This window comes from Elgaria multicarinata, chromosome 11 (assembly GCF_023053635.1).
Source record: "Elgaria multicarinata webbii isolate HBS135686 ecotype San Diego chromosome 11, rElgMul1.1.pri, whole genome shotgun sequence".
Classification (NCBI taxonomy): Eukaryota; Metazoa; Chordata; class Lepidosauria; order Squamata; family Anguidae; genus Elgaria; species Elgaria multicarinata.
Genome location: NC_086181.1, coordinates 40,187,694 through 40,206,578, shown reverse-complemented (window position 1 = coordinate 40,206,578; position 18,885 = coordinate 40,187,694). Strand labels below are relative to the sequence as shown.

Genomic DNA, 18,885 nt, shown 5'->3' with positions numbered 1-18,885 from the left:
CCTATATGTACCAGTTTGAACTTCCTGGGGTGGGCAGGCAGGATATGAACAAGACAGACAGCTCTTTTCCCCCAAACCCACTATCTTTATTTTGGGTCATGCTCCCACAATAGATTTGGTACCGATGTCCTTTTTCCAAGCAAGGCGTATAACATGGCTTCTTTTTTTTTTTTAATATAATTTTATTAAACACTAAATAAAATACATCAACATAACATCACATACATAAACTAATCATAATACATAACAAATTACTTAATTATTTGATAACACATATTTTTATCCATAAACATGATCAAAAAAGAAAGAAAACATAGTGCTCCCCCTACCCTTCGGGATCATTCCTGATTCCAAAACCTTAAAACCTCGTCTGGAGGCGGTTTCCCACTTCCTTTAGATAACACATATACCAGGAACTGTCTCCAAATCCCCTCAAATTCATTCGTTTTTGCTATACCTCTTCTTACGTTAATATTACATGTCAATTTATCATTAATAGCAATATCCCACACTTCTTTATACCATTTTTCAATAGAATAGTCTCCTTGAATCTTCCAGTTCCTTGATACAATTAATCTTGCAGCAGTCAGCAAGTTTGTATATAACATGGCTTCTTGCCATCTCTCATCCAGATTTGCTTAATTTCAGGGGACAGAGCACATGTGCTTTGTATGCAGGAGGTCCCAGGTTCGATTCCCGGCTTCTCCAGGCGGGGCGAGGAAAGGAATCCCGCCTGAAGCCCTGGGGAGCCGCTGCTGCCAGTCAGTGTCGACAGTACTGGGCTTGACGGACCCGTGGCCTGACTCAGTATAAGGCAGCTTCCTATGTTCCTAGAGATGGGACAACATTGGGCATCCTGGGACCATTCTGCGATGGGGCTGGGCCGGTCCTGTGGTGTGCGTCTCCTAGGCGTTTGTCACTTCCCTATAATCCAATCAGTAGCGGCTGCCCTGTCTTGTCGCTAGGAGAAGGGCTCTCGGACGAAAACCTCTGACTCTCTCGGGGAAGGCCCTGCAGCGGCCATCTCGGGCCCTCGAATGCCCCCTCCCCCTCTCCACGTGCCCACTTTTTGCTCTCTTGTCCTCCCCCTGCCAGGCTCAGGCTCGCTGCCACCGCATCGGGCAGAGCAAGGCGGTGAAGGTTTACCGCCTCATCACCCGCAATTCCTACGAGCGCGAGATGTTCGACAAGGCCAGCCTCAAGCTGGGACTGGACAAGGCGGTCCTGCAGTCCATGAGCGGGCGAGAGGGCAGCATCGCCGGGGTGAGTCTTTGCGGCCAGGCTGCAGCCACCAATCGCCATCCTCTTGTCGTTAATTTCTGAAGATGTTGTTACGAATCCCTGAACGAGGCCTAACAGAAAGCCAGAGGTGGGAAGTTCCACCTAAAAGACATCAGTAAAGTTGTCTACAGCGCCCTGAGACGTTTCTCCCCTTTTGTGGCGGGGAGGGGTGGGGGGAGAACAGTCACTGGAGTGGAAGTTCGGTCCCCAGGCACCAATGTGGGTTTTTATCTGTTTGCAAATACCGTATTTTCCGGCGTATAAGACGACTGGGCGTATAAGACGACCCCCAACTTTTGAGAAGATTTTCCTGGGTTAAAAAGTCATTTTATACTGGGCGTATAAGACGACCCCTAACTTTTGAGAAGACTTTCCTGGGTTAAAAAGTCATTTTATACTGGGTGTATAAGACGACCCCCAACTTTTGAGAAGATTTTCCTGGGTTAAAAAGTCATTTTATACTGGGCGTATAAGACGATCCCTAACTTTTGAGAAGACTTTCCTGGGTTAAAAAGTCATTTTGTACTGGGCGTATAAGACGACCCCCAACTTCTGAGAAGATTTTCCTGGGTTAAAAAGTCATCTTATACTGGGCGTATAAGACGACCCCCAACTTTTGAGAAGATTTTCCTGGGTTAAAAAGTCATCTTATACTGGGCGTGTAAGACGACCCCCAACTTTTGAGAAGATTTTCCTGGGTTAAAAAGTCATCTTATACTGGGCGTATAAGACGACCCCCAACTTTTGAGAAGATTTTCCTGGGTTAAAAAGTAGTCTTATACGCCAGAAAATACAGTACATTTTTTTATTTTGTGGATTTGGGCTGGTGGGTTTTTTTTCTAGCTCTGTAGGCTCGTGTGCAGTGCTGTTGGGGAACCAAGGCTCACAGGGCCAAATTACTGGGATATTCCGATTAGCAGAATTGGGGCCGTCATCTGCCAGCTCTCCATCCCCTCAGACTTCCCTCTGAGCTTAGCTCAGAGAGGGTCTTCTCTGCAGTGGCCCCACACCTTTGGAACAAACTCCCATTGGAGGTCTGCGTTAATGCACCGTCCTTGCAGGGTTTTAAGAAGGCTCTGAAAACATTATCTTTATCGTGGCCTTCTCATGCTATGAGTACTATTATTGCTGCTATTGATACTGTTCTTGCTGGTTTTATTGTTGGCTTTTATTGTTTTTAATTGCTGTTTTATTGGTGGGTGGGGTTTTTTTGCTTTTAATATTTTAACTTTTTATGTATTTTATTGTTGTAAGCTGCCTTGTGAGGCTTCTGCCTTGAAGGGCACGACAAGAAATGCTTTAAATAAATAAATTAGCTGCAATCCTCACGGTAGCTGCTAGGAAGATGGATTTTCCCAGCCCCGTATACGATTGTGGGCTGACTCTATTGCCAAAAATCCCTCAGAGCAGCTCACAATATATATATATGCAAATACAAGCTGGAGCGTGTTCAGAGGAGGGCAACCAGGATGATCAGGGGTCTGGAAACAAAGCCCTATGAAGAGAGACTGAAAGAACTGGGCATGTTTAGCCTGGAGAAGAGAAGATTGAGGGAAGACATGATAGCACTCTTCAAATACTTAAAAGGTTGTCACACAGAGGAGGGCCAGGATCTCTTCTCGATCCTCCCAGAGTGCAGGACACGGAATAATGGGCTCAAGTTAAAGGAAGCCAGATTCCGGCTGGACATCAGGAAAAACTTCCTGAGTGTTAGAGCAGTACAACAATGGAACCAGTTCCCTAGGGAGGTTGTGGGCTCTCCTACACTAGAGTCATTCAAGAGACAGCTGGACAACCATCTGTCAGGGATGCTTTAGGGTGGATTCCTGCATTGAGCAGGGGGTTGGACTTGATGGCCTTGTAGGCCCCTTCCAACTCTGCTATTCTATGATTCTATTAATACAACTTTACAGCATAAATATCGCAACTATTTAGAACTAAAACCAAAAAAACCTGAAGGCTGAATCCGTCTTCATATTGAAAAGCAAAAGCCCTTTGGTAAAAAGTCAGAAGAGAGGTAGAATAATTCATGGCTCCTGTTAAGGTTTCCCAGACAGAAGGATGGAGCAGAGCAGATAAGGAAAAAAAACTCAGTTGGAATACCGCCTCTCCAAGTATAGCTTCCGCCTTGATTTTAAGTTCTCCCGGGGTGTGTGTGTGTGGAGGGGAGTAGGTGGAATAACTCACCCTTGGTGGAACAGCATCTCTCCCCCAAAGCAAAATCTACCACCCCACTATTGCCCCATGTGCTGATTAGGGAGAGTCCCTAGAATTCCTTCCTCCTCTCTTTCTACCCCCCCCCCTCAGAACTTTGCTATGTTGCACTGCGGTCTGTTTTTTTAGATTCAGCTGGTGGGTGCAGGTGCCATAGCTAACCCTACTGCCCCTGTTTTGAGAGAAGGTGTTTCAGGTAATCAATCAGACTCCGATTCGGACCTAGAGGAGGCGACACCAGCCAGCCTGTACCAGTGGGGGAGGAAGCTCTCACGGGTGATTCCCCAGCTGGGAGTCAGCCCTCTCCAGAGCTTATCTCCTCAAGGCCAAATCCTACACACTCAGTGGGAAGTGAGCTTTCTTCTGGAGGAGAGCACCCCAATAAGCTAGCTGATGCTAGGGTCCGCTGGAAGCTCAAACACACGGAGCAGAAGGAAGGCGTGAGAAAGTCAGTTCGATTACGCCAGAACCTGCCTCCGCACCAGGCTCTCTGAAGTTACAGGCGTTTTGGGAAAAGGCTTTCCGTTCTCCTTGAACGGACAATTGTCTCGCTTAGTTTTGCTTAGGGGGAAATTTCCAAGAGATTAGACTCTCTTCAGGTGGAAGAGACATTTGTTGCTTAATAAAAGCTTTGTGGATTACTTAGCAGGCCTCGTCATTTGCCTCCCATCGAGAGCAGGGTGGCTTCACAAAGCGCGAACCTTCTAGCTATGTGTCTTCGCTCTAATTTCACGGCCTTGCTTCTGTTTCGGCTCCAGGTGGCTTGGAGCGGACGGCCGTTTCACGCTCTCCCTTTTTGTCGCCCCCTTTTCCTCCTCTTCCCCCCCCCCCCCAGATCCAGCAATTTTCGAAGAAGGAGATCGAGGACCTGCTTCGCAAAGGGGCCTACGCCGCCATCATGGAAGAGGATGACGAGGGCTCCAAGTTCTGCGAGGAAGACATCGACCAGATCTTGCTCCGGCGCACCACCACCATCACCATCGAGAGCGAGGGCAAAGGGTCCACCTTCGCCAAGGTACGTGCCTGCTCCTCGGCTCCCATCTGCTTTCGGGAGGGGGGGAGTATTTTGTTCAGTTCCGCAAGGAGCCACCCAGGATGAAGAACGGACGGAGAGCCTGACTCGACAACAGATGGATGGGTAGGGAGGGAGGGAGGGTAAAAAGGGAAACGGAAAAGGAGCTGGAATGTAGCACCGAGGATGAAATTTCGTAGCCTGTGGCAGGAGCAGGGGACCTCCTTCAGCCCGAATTCAGTTTCCGAGCAGTTCTCAGGGATGGCGTTGTACTGGTGGGCGGGTATTGCAGCCTATTGCAGCTGAAGCCTATTGCAGCTGAAGGCTCTCCCTGCCGGTCACGAAGTCTTAGGAGAGGTATTTCAAGCTTTTAAAATAGGTTGGGGGTGGAGGGGGAGAAACCTGTGCAAAAGCTAGAGAAACACGAAATGATAGACAGCTGGAGGAAGGGCGGGGCTATCCGAGGGCCGGATTTGGCGCCCCTGGGGCCTGAGGTTCCCCACCCGTGATCTAAGGAGACGAACGAGGCAGAGTGGAAGAAGGAGAAGCTCGGGGGTTAACGGAGGGGAGGCTTTCCTGAAGGTGTGGAGGAGGAGAGAGTGCAGCGATTCCCCAAGTACGTGGCGCAGGACGGCCATGCAGCTGTTCCATTGCTGCCATGAGGACTAGAAAAGTGCTGTTTTGGTTTAAAAACAGATGGCTCCACCATCAGGTTCTGTGTTGGGGATCTTCTACAGGACAATAACAAGTGTGTGTGTGTGTGTGTGAGAGAGGGAGGGAGAGAGAGTTGGGCAGGCAGGCATCTCCGTAGGACACCCCACCCATCCTTTCCCCGCCTCCTTCCTTTTTCCCAGGCGAGCTTTGTGGCCTCCGAGAACAGGACAGACATCGCCTTGGATGACCCCAACTTCTGGCAGAAGTGGGCCAAGAAGGCGGACTTGGACCTGGATATGCTCAACAGCAAGGTGTGTTGGGGGTGGGGGGCTCACATGCTTCGTTCCGGGCTGCGTGATCACATGGGAGGGAAGGGAACGTCTCTAGCAAGCCTGATAACCTGCTGCATCGCGTCTCGTGGGTCGTTGTCTGTCCCGGAACAAATCCCCCCCCCCCGCCTTCACGGTGGTACAGTCCTCGCATCCTGGAATCGGTCTCCATTTACGAAGGCAGGGGAGGGTTTGCACTGCAGAAGAGTTGATCTGGGTATAGGGCTAAGACTCCGGCTTTTCTCTCTCTCTCTCCGCCTGCCCCCCTCCAGAACAACCTGGTGATCGACACGCCCCGGGTGCGCAAGCAAACGCGCCACTTCAGCACCCTCAAGGACGACGACCTGGTGGAGTTCTCCGATTTGGAGAGCGACGACGACGACCGGCCACGCTCCCGGCGCCACGACCGCCACCACCACCCGTTCCACCATTCGTACGGCCGCACGGACTGCTTCCAGGTGGAGAAACAACTGCTAGTCTATGGGTATGTGGCCTGGGCGGGAGGGAAAGGGGGCATCCTTTGGTGTCAGGGAGGGGTCTAGATTCTTACATCTGCAAGGCACCAGGGTAGCGAAAGCTGCAGTTACGCACCCAGACGAAGTAAAAACACATTTTGGGTGCAATCGTATGCATATTCCGACAGGGGAAAAAAAAGTCCAACTCCCTGGGGAATGCTGGGAGTTGTAGGAGTCTTTTTTATTTATTTATTTATTTATTTATTTAGAATATTTATATACCACTCCCCGTTGAAAAATTTCGGAGTGGTGTACAAGGTAAAATGAAAATAAAAACAGAATAAAACAGTTAAAACAAAATTTTAAAAGAAGCAATAACAGTAATCCAAAGCTGCATGTTAGAGAAAGGCTTCTTGGAATAAAGATGTTTGCAGGAGGCGCCGAAAGGAGTACAAGGTTGGAGCCTGCCTGACCTCCAGAGGCAGGGAATTCCACAGGAGGGGGGCCACCACGCTGAAGGCTCTTCCCCTGGTGGATTCCAATTGCAGGGGGGATCTATGTGGAACCACCAGGAGCAGGCCCTCGGATGACCTCTGTTTTTGTCTCAAAATGTATAGGATTGCGCCCTTAGTTGCAGGGGATGTAGAGTTTCAGGCTCAAAAAAGTGAAATTGTGGCGTTTGCTGATCATGAGTGAACCTGCCAGTATAGAAACTGGGTCGTAAAGCGCAGATGGGTTGAGAAGCATTCAGTGCAGTGACATATAGGCTCACGGACGCACTGCAATCCCTGCACCCTTCCTCGGAATTAAATCCTTCGGTGTTTAATGGGTCTTATTCAATGGGTCACTGTGCATGGGATTGCCGCCAGTCACTCACACAGGGGGGTTGAACCTTTCTCAGCCCGAGGGCCAGGATTTTGGAGAAGCTGTCGGGACCACGTTCCAGTGGCAGGCGTGGCCAACCTTCCAAACATTTTTTTTTATTTGTTTGTTTGTTTTATTTCTATACCGCCCAATAGCCGAAGCTCTCTAGGCTGTTCACAAAAACTAAAACCATAGGGCACAGCATAAAACAGGATATAGAAACTTACAACCACGCTTACAAACCCACAACACAAAAGCACAGCCAGAATAAAACCGAGCAGCAGTGCAGAGATTTAAAATACAGGTTTAGAACAGCGGAGTTCAGAGACTAGGATCGTAAATTGCGAAAATACTGGGAGAAATAGAAGAGGTCTTAACCTGGCGCCAGAAGGAGTACAGTGTAAAAAAGAAAGGGTGTTGTCCTTAACAAAATGTACAACTATCCAGATTCAAAGGGTTAAGGGAAAAGACAATTTTAACAAGATTTTATCACATAAATACAATTCAACGACTCTATTAAACAATTAAAGTGCACTGGCATCTACTGTATACATCCGATTGCATTAATGTTATACAAGAATACCAAAAGAGAAATTAAAAAAGCAGGTCAGACGCGTTTCGACACCGGGGTGTCTTCTTCAGTGACCCTAGGCTTCACAGATCTCCTGTAAAATGTATTTGTACAGGCTGACTTAATAGAAAAACCCTGAATTGGGTAGCCAATGTCACTCACATCTGTCCAATAGAGCAAGCCTCAGTCTATCTGCTGCTAACTGCATTACTATCTTCGAGCAGCTGCGTTACTAAGATAGTAACTCAGTTAGCAGCAGATAGACTGAGGTTTGCTCTATTGGATACACGGGAGTGACTTTGGCTACCCAATTCAGGGCTTTTCTATTAAGTCAGCCTGTACAAGTACATTTTACAGGAGATCTGAAGCCTGGGGTCACTGAAGAAGACACCCCGGTGTCAAAACGCGTCTGACCTGCTTTCTTAATTTCTCTTTTGGTATTCTTGCATAACATTAATGCAATCAGATGTATACAGTAGATGCCAGTGCAGTTTAATTGTTTAATACAGCTGTTGAATTGTATTTATGTGATAAAATCTTGTTAAAATTGACTTTTTCCCTTAACCCATTGAATCTGGATAGCCGGAAGGAGTGCCACATAGTTGCTAGGTGAGCCTCTCTAAGGAGCTCATTCCACAGCCAGGGAGCCACAGCAGAGAAGGCCGTTCTTACCAGCATATTGTAGGTTACCGCCGTTAACGCCAGTAACGTAAGTTTTAGGAGAGGCATTTCAGCCTTTCAGAATGTGGGGGGTGGGGGACTGCACAAAAGCTGGGAAACCCCCCCCCCCCAAATGATCAGGGGAAGGGGACATGGCCATTTGGTACATCCTGGAGGGCTGGAACGTGGCCCCCAAGTCTGAGGTTCTGCATCTCTGCACTGGGGAAGGGGATACCTTATTTGTTGAGGCAGGGCCCGCCTGCCCCCATGAACGACTCTTGACATTTCTGTTTTGCCTGGCAGCTGGGGCCGCTGGCGGGAGATCCTGTCCCACGGGCGGTTCAAGCGGCGGATGTCCGAACGGGACGTGGAGACCATCTGCCGGGCCATCCTGGTCTACTGCCTCATGCATTACCGCGGCGACGAGAACATCAAAGGGTTCATTTGGGATCTCATCAGCCCCGTCGAGAACGGCAAAGCCAAAGAACTTCAGAACCACTCCGGTAAGAGGCGTTCCCTTGTTTCACTCTCTTCCTGTCACCCTCGGTCGGGGACGATGCCGTACTCCCAAGCCGAGCTGGAGCTGCTGTTTTGCAGCCGGCCTATTGGGACGCCGCTGCCTTCTGGGATAATTGGGCAAGCGGCTGGGTTGGCTGGGGTTCAAGATGGCGGAGCTCTTGGGGGCTGGGATGCTGCTGCTTTGGCTGGTGCCCAAGAGAGAGATCCCCCCCTTCTGTCTCTCTTTCTGGGCACCCAACTCGCGCTGGGGTGACTGCGGTTGCGTGTGTTCTGTACATGTGTGTAAATTTGAGACGTGATGGAGAATCCGGGGTAACCCTAATCCCTATTGCACTGGTTCCATGTTGTACCTAGAGAGCCATGCCCCTGCTCTGAGCTCACTCCCTGTTCCTCGGGCAGGCCTGTCCATCCCAGTGCCGCGGGGCCGCAAAGGGAAGAAAGTCAAGTCCCAGACCACTTTCGACCTCCAGAAGGCCGAATGGATCCGCAAGTACAACCCGGACACCCTCTTCCAGGACGAGGGCTACAAGAAACACCTAAAACACCAGTGTAACAAGTAAGTCGCGGTGGTGGCGGGAGAGGCCGTTTGGGCACATGAGTACAGCCGGGGGCGGGGGGGGGGCAGGATCTCTCCCTCTTCCTCCAATATCCCAACCCCAATTCCAGCTGCAAATTCCTGGAAAAGACCGGAGCCCCCCTCACACTGTTTTGTCACTCGCCCGGTTTCTTTTTGGGTCGCCAGCTGTGGTCCACCCCCGAAACAAAGGCAAAGGTGCCGTGCTGTCCACATTTGTGGCTCCTGCCTGTCTTATCCTACAGGAAGAACAGAAGGTGGCAGCTGACCACCGTTCCTTTCTTTCTCATGAGTAGTGGAATAGCCTGCTGGAGGAGACTCGTCAGCTTGACAGTCCTTTAGCGTTCAAGAAAGCTGTCAAGACTGATCTCTTCCGGCAGGCCTATCCGGTAGAATTTTAGGATGCTTTTAGGACGCTCCCTCCTTGATGGGCTTTCAAAGGCAGGCTAAAACTTGTTTGTTCCAGCAGGCCTTTGGAGAGTAATTTGGTCCTCCGTCTATGTTAATGAATTATAATTTTGTTGTGTATTTTTTTTTCATTTGTTTGCATTTCTTTTCCTAGGTTTTACAATGTATGTTTTAAACTTTGTAAGACCGCCTTGAGATCAGTATTGGGTAAAAGGCGGGGTACAAATAAATATGAATGAATAAATGAATAAAACTTTATTGAATAAGTCTTCCGAGCATTTCAAAAGATCACGTCATCGTTAAAAACATACAGGCATTAATTCAAATTTACAATTTAAGACAATATGCAGTTCCTATATGATATATCATTTAAGACTAACAGTTAATAAAACCCCTTGTGTTGCGAGATTTAATAAAATCTAATTAAGCCATTTTTCTAAAAAAATTTTTCCTTTGCTGGCTGCTTTGAGAGCAAAAAGGGCAACCCTCTGAGTCATAAAATAATTAGAACCACGTAGGAGGCAAAAGGCGGTATACAAATAAATATAATAATAATTTTAAATCAGTATTTTATGATTGCTGTTGTTCCCCGCCTCGATCCAATTATCCAATTCTCTCTCTTTCTCTCTCCTCCCTCCCTCCCTCCTTGACTCCTGTTCCTTGTGTGTCATGTCTTTATTAGATTGTAAGCCTGAGGGCAGGGACTGTCTTTTTTGCTAAGTGTAAGCCGCTCCGAGAGCCTTTTTTGGCTGAGGAGCGGGGTATAAGTATGATAAATAAATAATAAATAAATAAATAAGATGATGATGATGAGTCCCCCAGTCCCCTGTCGGTAGAGCCAGACTGGAACAACAAAAAGTTATCCCCCCTGTCTTGATCTACTCCTTAGCAAGCAAACGGACCAGAGACTTGGGGGTTCTGTCGGTTGTAATTAAGCAAATGGTAGAAGGAGGCTGCACAGTCCTCAGGCCCATCAGGTCCCAACTGAAAGCTGTCGTCTTCTCCCTAGGGTGCTCCTACGGGTTCGCATGCTTTATTACCTGCGCCAGGAGGTGATCGGAGACCAAGCTGAGAAAGTGTTGGCGGGTGCCGTTTCCAGGTAATATTTCATTTATTTGTCGATAAACGGTGCGGTGTGTTTTTTTTCATTCCATGAGGAAAAGAAGAGGCTGGCTCTGGTGGTATAAAATATGAAAGGAGGTTTTCTTTATTTTCCGTGTCCAAAACCCGGAGGGGGGGGGGAGAATCCAAAAACTTTCAACTAAACTTTATTTATTTATTTATTACATTTTTATACCGCCCAATAGCTGAAGCTCTCTGGGCGGTTCACAAAAAATTAAAACCGCGCGGAGCATCAAAAACGACCAACAAATTTAAAACACAAATACAAACTACAATGTAAAAAGAACCACCGGAATAAAACCACAACCGCAAAAATTAACAGAGGTTAAAAGATGAGATTAAAACAGCAAAGTTGAAGTTGAAGTTAAATTAGGTGTTTAAAATACTGAGAAAATAAAAAGGTCTTCAGCTGGCGATGGAAGGAAAACAGTGTAGGCGCCAAGCGAACCTCTCTTGTGCAATTTTTCGGACCTGGAGATCCTTCGTCAGGCGCTGTACGACAAAACAAATTCCTCTTTGAAGCAGTTATCAATTTAAAACCTTTTAGGTATTTTGTAAGGACCGTAGTCGCATTCTTTTCCTCGTAGCCTTTTCGTGGTGCTTTCCCCCCTCTTCTTCCACATGTGTTTTTTTTTATTTATTCCACCCTTCCTCCAAGAAGCTCAGGGTGTCATGCCATGTGCCTTCCCCTCCCCCACTCCCCAGTTAACCTCCCAACAACCCTGCAAGATGGTTTAGGCACAGGCACTGTGATGGGCCCAAGATCACCCAGCGCGTTTTCAGGACTGAAACGCATCCCTTCGATCACAGACTGTTGTGCCTCCTTAGCCTATGTTTTGCTTGGTGCTGGGTATGTGTGTGTGCGTTTTATGGCCCTTCCTTCTCAAAACAAACCCTTTTCGTACAGTTTGCCTTTAAGGGACAGAGAAGAGATATCATTCTTTCTCTCTGTTTCATATAAATTCTCTCTCTATATATGAATAGTCTGTTTTTTCCGCAAGATGCTCCGTTTCTGAATGATCTCCCCAGCTCACAGCTGACATCTTCCTGTTTCTCTTCCCTGCCTTCTCTGCTCCCACCTACCACTAATTCCTGCAGTGAAATCGACATCTGGTTCCCACTGGTGGATCAGGCAGAAGTCCCCACCGCCTGGTGGGACACTGAAACTGACAAGTCTCTGCTCCTCGGAGTCTTCAAACACGGTAGGTGACGCTGGGGCCCCATTCTGGGGCAGGGGTTAGCGGTTATCCCATAGCGTGCTGTACTGTTGGCTGGACTACATTGTGCATGGGGGCAGGTGTAGTCTTCAGGCAAACTCCTGCCTCCGGCACGGACCTGTGTTCACCGGCCTGAGGGCTGGTTAATTGCTCCTGTCAGAATTGGTAGTGACCTTCCTTGCAGGGGTGGTGTAGAGGAATGAGAAAATGAGAACCCAAAAGTTAAGGTAGAATGAAATACGCTCGTTTTAACAAAGAAAGCTGAAGATGTCTCTACCCAGTCTTGTCGTAAAATGTTCAAGGTAGCTAACAAGATTTAATCAATTTAAAAAGTAATAATGACAATAATTGAAAAGAGTTGATAAAACAGCCATCAGAACCTAGAACTAGGTCTCTGTAGTGCCTGGGAGAAAGGAATGGTCTTTGCCTGGCCTCAAAAACGTAAGAACATAGGTGCCAGGCCAACCTCTTTTTATAGTTTATTCTACAATTGGGGTGCCACCACTGGGAAGGCCCTCTTTCTTATGAACATAAGAGCCCTGCTGGATCAGACCAAGGCTCCGTCTAGTCCAGCGCTCAGTGGCCAACCAGCTGGGATAATAGAAAATAACAGACAAAATGCAAATGGCTAGCAATTTAAAGACTGAAAATATCCCCATCTGTCAATAGAACTTACCAGTTTTGAGGAACTCACCAGGAGGGCCTTCCTACAAATAACATGCCTTCTTAAAAAGGCATATGGTTAAAAACAAGTTAAGAAGTCTTAACAAGGCAGCAGAAGACTGCTGGAAGGGAATGAGGTGGCATCCCTGGGCAGCGGATTCTAGAACCTAGGATTATCCAGGAAGATGGTCCTCAATACCCTTGAATATATCCGCTGGCAGAAGATACGTGGAGGTGAAGAAGCATTACACCGGCTTTTCTGAACCCCTTTTCCCGCCTCCCACAGGCTACGAGAAGTACAACACCATGCGAGCAGACCCCGCGCTCTGCTTCCTGGAGAAGGCCGGTCGTCCCGACGATAAGGCCATTGCCGCGGAGCACCGCCTGGATGTGGGAGAAGGGTGAGTGGCGGCTGCTGAGGGGGCGGAAAGGCCGAGGTGGGTGGCTGGGTGGGAGTTCCTGGCGGAAGGGAGCTTACAACTGTGGGGGGCGTAGAGGGAGCAGCGAAGGGGCGCACCCGTGATGATTCGCCATGCTAATACCGAGGCGCCGAACAGAGCCGTTGGCTCTGAACCTCGGGTGTCAGTGAGTTAAGCTCACTTCTCGCGGGAAGGCCTGAGGTGCGCACGCGGTGGGAAAGAGAAGAGCCTGGGATTAACGTGGGCGCGACTGACTGTTCTCTCCCCCCCCCCCCTGCCAGCAGGGTGGATTTTGACAAGGACTGCGAGGATCCGGAATACAAACCAGTGGGAGGACCTGCCAAGGAGCCGGAAGATGAGGTGAGAGATCCTGAAGCTATCGCGCGATGGACACACGTCATTCATTTCTCTTTCTCTCTCCTTCTCCTTCCTTCCTTCGTGCTTTTAAGAAAGTTCAGATGCAAATAAAGCAAATAAAAAGGGTATTTTTAATTCTTTTTATTTTCAGCCCTTAGAGATACTAGGTTTGTTTATTCATTCATTGATTACATTTCTCATCCTCCCAATAACTAATGTTCTCCGGGCAGATTACGAACAGTTAAAAAAGTAAAATGCCATTTAACAGTTTTAAAAAACACATAAAATACAATACAAATAATATAGTGCAAAACAATAAACAGCATGGGAGTCGATAAAACAGCCATAAGAACCTAGAACTAGGTCTCTGTAATGCCTGGGAGAAAAGAATGGTCTTTGCCTGGCCTCAAAATATAACAGAGGTGCCAGGTCAACCTCTTTTAGAGAGTTTATTCTACAAGTTGGGTGCCACCACTAGGAAGGCCCTCTTTCTTATGAACGTAAGAAGAGCCCTGCTGGATCAGACCAAGGGTCCATCTAGTCCAGCACTCTGTTCACACCGTGGCCAACCAGCTGTTGACCAAGGACTCACAAGCAGGACATGGTGCAACAGCACCCTCCCACCCATGTTCCCCAGCAACTACTGTAATACAGGCTTACTGCTTCTGATACAAGAAGTTGCACTGAGCCATCAGGACTAGTACCCATCGAGAGCTGCCTCCTCCAGGAATTTATCCAACCCATCCAAATTGAAGTCCATCACTACTTCTTGTGGTAGTGAATTCCAGAGTTAACTAGGTGCTGTGTGAAGAAGTCCTTCCTTTTATCTGTCCTGAATCTCCCACCAATTGGCTTCATGGGATGACCCCGGATTCTAGTATTCTGGATGAGGGCCACCCACCTAGCTTCCTTTGGCGGGGGCACCCAGAGGAGGGCCTCTGAAGATGACCTAAGGGTCTGAGTGGGTACATGTGGGAGGAGACGACCCTTTAGGTCAGCCTTCCTCAACCTGGGGCGCTGCAGATGTGTTGGACTGCATCTCCCAGAATGCCCCAGCTGGCTGGGGCATTCTGGGAGTTGTAGTCCAACACATCTGGAGCGCCCCAGGTTGAGGAAGGCTGACCTAAAGGTGGTCAACGTGTCAAGGATATGTTTTAGAAGCTTGAATGAAGACCTTTTTTCATATCGTAGAATCATAGAATAGTAGAGTTGGAAGGGGCCTCTAAGGCCATCGAGTCCAACCCCCTGCTCATTGCAGGAATCCACCTTTAAGCTTACCTAACAGATGGCTGTCCAGCTGCCTCTGAATGCCTCTAGTGTGGGAGAGCCCATGAGTTCCCTAGGTAATTGGTTCCATTGTCGTACTGCTCTAACTGTCAGGAAGTTTTTCCTGATGTCCAGCTGGAACCTGGCTTCCTGTAACTTGAAAAAACAAGCCGAAGGCAGGGTCGGAACCAAGGCAGGGTCAGAATATTTGCAAAATATTATTTGTATGAAAAAGGTTTAATGAACCGCCCAGAGAGCTCCAGCTATTGGGCGACATAGAAATGTAATAAATAAATAAATAAATGAAGGTGCCTACGCGTTTCGGACAAAAAACATCCTTCCTCAGGGCTTATTCAACAAGGTTTTTACAGTTGTTTGCTCAATGAAATCATAGGCCCCAAGAAGAGATCCTGGCCCTCCCCTGTGTGACAACCTTTCACATATTTGAAGAGTGTTATCATGTCTCCCCTCAGTCTTCTCTTCTCTTCTGGCTGAACATGCCCATTTCATTCAGTCTCTCCTCATAGGGCTTTGTTTTCAGATAGTATATTCATTGGATAGTATATTTGTATTGGATGGTATATTCTTGATACTTGTGATAAAACCCCCTACAGTTTCAGTATCTGGTCAGGGCAGCAAATTCCAACCTCTCATTTACGGCACTAATCTCTCTGCTCCAGGGTGACCCACTAATGATGATGGATGAGGAAATATCTGTGGTGGATGGCGAGGAAGGTAAATAGCGTTGGTCAAAGGGGAGGCGGTGAAAGGTGAGCCGTGCGGCGGCGACAGTGGCGCGGGAGGGGCAGAAACCGAAGTGACGCAGCTTCCGTCTTTCCCCTCAGGTCAACCGGGGAACCTCTTCTGGCCCCCCGCCTCGGTGCTCACGGCCCGCCTGCGGAGGCTCATCACCGCCTTCCAGCGGAGCTACAAGCGCGAACAGCTCAAGATGGAGGCCGCGGAGCGAGGAGACAGGCGGCGGCGGCGGTGTGAGGCCGCCTTCAAGCTGAAGGAAATGGTGCGGCGGGAGAAGCAGCAAAGGTAACGCTGAGGGGTGGCTGGGAGGCCTCCATTTCCTGCTTCCCTAGTTTGGGCTAAGGCAGAGGCCGTTGGGGAGCCTTTTTCCCCCTCCTGCCGAGGTCCGTATGAACCCAGTCAAAACCTGTTGGGGTCTACATTTTGTCCGTCAGCATGGCCAGAGCCCAAATGGCAGGGTTACTTGTGGGGCTTTTACCCTCGTTTAATGTACAAAAGTCATTTGCATCTAGACTTGGGCAAGGCTCCCTCCGTCCATTTTTTCATGGGGGGCCCAAGCAGGACGGAATAAGCAATATCAGTGGTCCGTCGCTGGGCTTTTGAGGGGAGGTGGCCTGGGGAAGAGTCTGGGGTCTAGAAGGCCGCGTGTGGCCCGTGGGCTTGGACGCTCCCCACACTCGGGCTAAGTACGGGGATCCGTACAATTATACAAATTGAGCACACTGTTATTTCATGGAGATGATGGGTGAAATGTTACGTATTTCGGCTTCTGTCTACTTAAAGGAATCTTACGGATCAGTGGTAAGCCCATTTTATGAAGGAGTATGTCCCACTATGCTCTGTGGGACTTACTTCTGAGTAAACTTGGTTTAGGGTGTCTTGGCTCAGTGCAGACAGCACGTGAGTCAACGCAGTGTGAAAACTCCACTCAACGGTTGAGTTTTTAGGAGGTATTCCCCACACAACATGTTCTAAGTCCACCGTTGTGTGACTGTGGGCTACCGTGTAGTAAAATCCATCACAATGTTTGATTGACTGTTCCTCTGCCCTCTTTCCTCCTCCGGTCCTACCAATGGTATCCCATCAGCCATTGCTGAAAAAAAAAAACCCCAATCTTGGTGGCTCTCCTAGAGCGGCACTCACTCCTTTCGGCGCTCTTGCCAGAGAACTCTGTAGCCAGTGGGGAAAGTCAACACGACGCAACAGAAAACTCCACGGAGCCCGCCACACAACATACAGCACAGCGGTTGTGCAGGAACTCTCCTCTGCGCAACGTGGATATTCTGCGTGGAGTGTTTCCCCCCAAAAATGGTGGTGTAAAAAACACCATGGAGTTCTAAAACTGCCGTTGAGAAACGAGTTGTCTGTACTCAGCCAGTGAGTTGCATCTGAGTCAAAAGAGTCGTCCTGAATCAAGCATATGCAGTTCTTAAACAGTGCCCATGGGTGCTATAACAGGCGTTTTGGAACAGCCTTGCCCAACCTGGAGGTGTTGGAATTGCAACTAGGCCAATGGGTTATGAGGTCAAGGTGCGACTGGTCAGTCCCGAAGTTCTTCCATTGAATTGCCTCCTTATGCGTTGACTCTCCTCTCCCCGAAGGTGGACGCGTCGGGAGCAGTCGGACTTCTATCGTGTGGTCTCCACCTTTGGGGTAGAGTACGACCCGGACACCATGCGTTTTCACTGGAGCCGCTTCCGGGCCCTGGCCCGCTTGGACAAGAAGACCGACGAGAGCCTGGCCAAGTATTTCCACGGCTTTGTGGCCATGTGCCGGCAGGTGTGCCGGCTGCCTCCCGCGGCCAGCGACGGTTAGTGCCGGGGGACAGGGTGGACGGGGAACCTACAGGGCGGGGTAGCCCAGCCTTGCCCTGACCAAACAGCCTCTCGATGTGTGAGACTACGCGTCTCATCATTCCCATCCAGCACAGGAGAGGTTGCTGTAAAGCATTCTGCACACTAAAGGGGGGATCATCTAACTCAGGGGTGGGCAACTTTGAGAATTCCGGGGGTCATTTCCCCCTCCTGAACCCTCTCCCCTGGAAGAGCAGGCCACAGTCTCCCAAAAACTGAACTAAAAAAAAATTAGGGGTGGGTGGGGGCAGAATGCATCCAGAGCATTCTAGAGCGCTGAAATGTCAAATTTTGTTTGCAATCTGAATTTGACCCCTTTGGCATTCCGTAGCACCTGTGGGTCTCTGAGAGGACAAAATTAGCTTGCGGACAAGCTAACGTTGCCCCTTTTCATGTTCTGTAGCAGCTCCAGATGCCATTTTTGGTTTGTTTGTTTAAAGAAATGGTTTTAAAAAAAAAAAATTGGGAGGGGAAGAGGGGGAAGAGCGGGGTGACAGGAGCTGCACTGGGGCAGGGGGCAGCGGGGGTTGCAGGCAACCCATCCCTGATCTAGCTGGAGATGTTGATGGGTTGAACCCAGGGACTGGGCTTCCGCAGCGAAGCGTGGGGTAGGGCGCAGGAAGTAGGAGGCAGGGAGCAGGCTCCAGCCCGGAGATCAGCCAGACTGTTGAGGAGAAGGGGAGACGGCACCCTAGATGTGAGCGCCCTGCCTTGTTCCCCCCCCCCCCCCCGCCTCTTCCTCCCTCGCAGAGTCTCCAGACCCGACGCTGTTCATCGAGCCCATCACGGAGGAGCGGGCCTCGCGCACCCTCTACCGCATCGACCTGCTGCGGCGCCTGCGGGAGCAAGTGCTGTGCCACCCCCTCTTGGAGGAGCGGCTCGCCCTCTGCCAGCCCCCGGGCCCCGAGATGCCCACCTGGTGGCAGGGCGGGCGCCACGACGGAGAGCTGCTGCGGGGCGTGGCGCGCCACGGCCTCAGCCAGACCGACGCCACCATCATGCAGGATTCGGACTTCTCCTTCCTGGCGGCTCGCCTCAGCCACCTGCACAGCCGGGCGGGGGGCACCGGGACGCCCCCGCTGCCCCCACAGCCGTCGGGGCTGCCTCTCCCCGGAGCGGCAGCGGCGGCTCCTTCCCCCTTGCTCCTCCCCCCGCCTTTGCATGAGCTGCCTGGTCCGCCGCCCTCGGCCCTCGCCGCTAAACCCGAATCGGCCGACGATTCGGACTCGGAGCTGGACCTCGGCAAGATCTCCGCTTCTTCGTCTTGCTCTTCCTCCTCGGGCTGCTCCGACGACAGTGAGGGTGAGCGACTCTCTGTTTTTCGCAGCGATCTTCTCTCTTTCTCAGACCTCTTGGCTGGGCGGGCCTAGCGAGCTCCTTTGCCCACTTCGCAATAAAGAAGGGGTCTCTTGGGACATATCCTTTGCCTGGCTCTGCTGAAAAGGAACGGTGCCAGTGGACAAAAGAGATTTTAGTTTGTTTTGGTTGTGCATTATGACTGATTTTCATTGGACCTAAATTGAAGGCGGCTTCCCGTCCAGGCACTGAAGAGACAGATCAGCTTAGCTTTAGCAAGGTGCCTTTGTCGTGTGCCCTCAGGCCACGCTCTTACTGTGAACAGGGGACCCCGACCTCCCCTGAGGCGATGGTCTGCCGCCTTATAGAAAACCCCACCGGCATTTTTGGTGCGG

General features: G+C 49.8%; 1 protein-coding gene and 1 non-coding gene across 11 annotated transcripts in view; both read left to right on the top strand.

The window, feature by feature from the left end:
• Positions 1-18,885, top strand: part of CHD8 (chromodomain helicase DNA binding protein 8) — a 76,101-nt gene that overhangs the window by 47,944 nt on the left and 9,272 nt on the right. For 3 of the 10 annotated variants that reach the window (XM_063137815.1, XM_063137814.1, XM_063137809.1), the window contains exons 20-33: positions 1,096-1,263; positions 4,331-4,510; positions 5,362-5,472; positions 5,763-5,974; positions 8,344-8,543; positions 8,959-9,115; positions 10,551-10,640; positions 11,762-11,865; positions 12,830-12,944; positions 13,247-13,322; positions 15,266-15,320; positions 15,431-15,626; positions 16,943-17,151; positions 17,945-18,496. In XM_063137815.1, coding sequence (XP_062993885.1) covers positions 1,096-1,263; positions 4,331-4,510; positions 5,362-5,472; positions 5,763-5,974; positions 8,344-8,543; positions 8,959-9,115; positions 10,551-10,640; positions 11,762-11,865; positions 12,830-12,944; positions 13,247-13,322; positions 15,266-15,320; positions 15,431-15,626; positions 16,943-17,151; positions 17,945-18,496 — 2,425 coding nt within the window. Of the gene's footprint in view, positions 1-1,095; positions 1,264-4,330; positions 4,511-5,361; positions 5,473-5,762; positions 5,975-8,343; positions 8,544-8,913; positions 9,116-10,550; positions 10,641-11,761; positions 11,866-12,829; positions 12,945-13,243; positions 13,323-15,265; positions 15,321-15,430; positions 15,627-16,942; positions 17,152-17,944; positions 18,497-18,885 lie in introns of all 10 variants that reach the window. The other 7 variants (XM_063137810.1, XM_063137807.1, XM_063137805.1 and 4 more) reach the window with 3 other exon arrangements.
• Positions 13,058-13,167, top strand: LOC134407087 (small nucleolar RNA U6-53/MBII-28). Its single transcript, XR_010026012.1, has one exon. It is a non-coding gene; the product is annotated as a small nucleolar RNA U6-53/MBII-28 (small nucleolar RNA).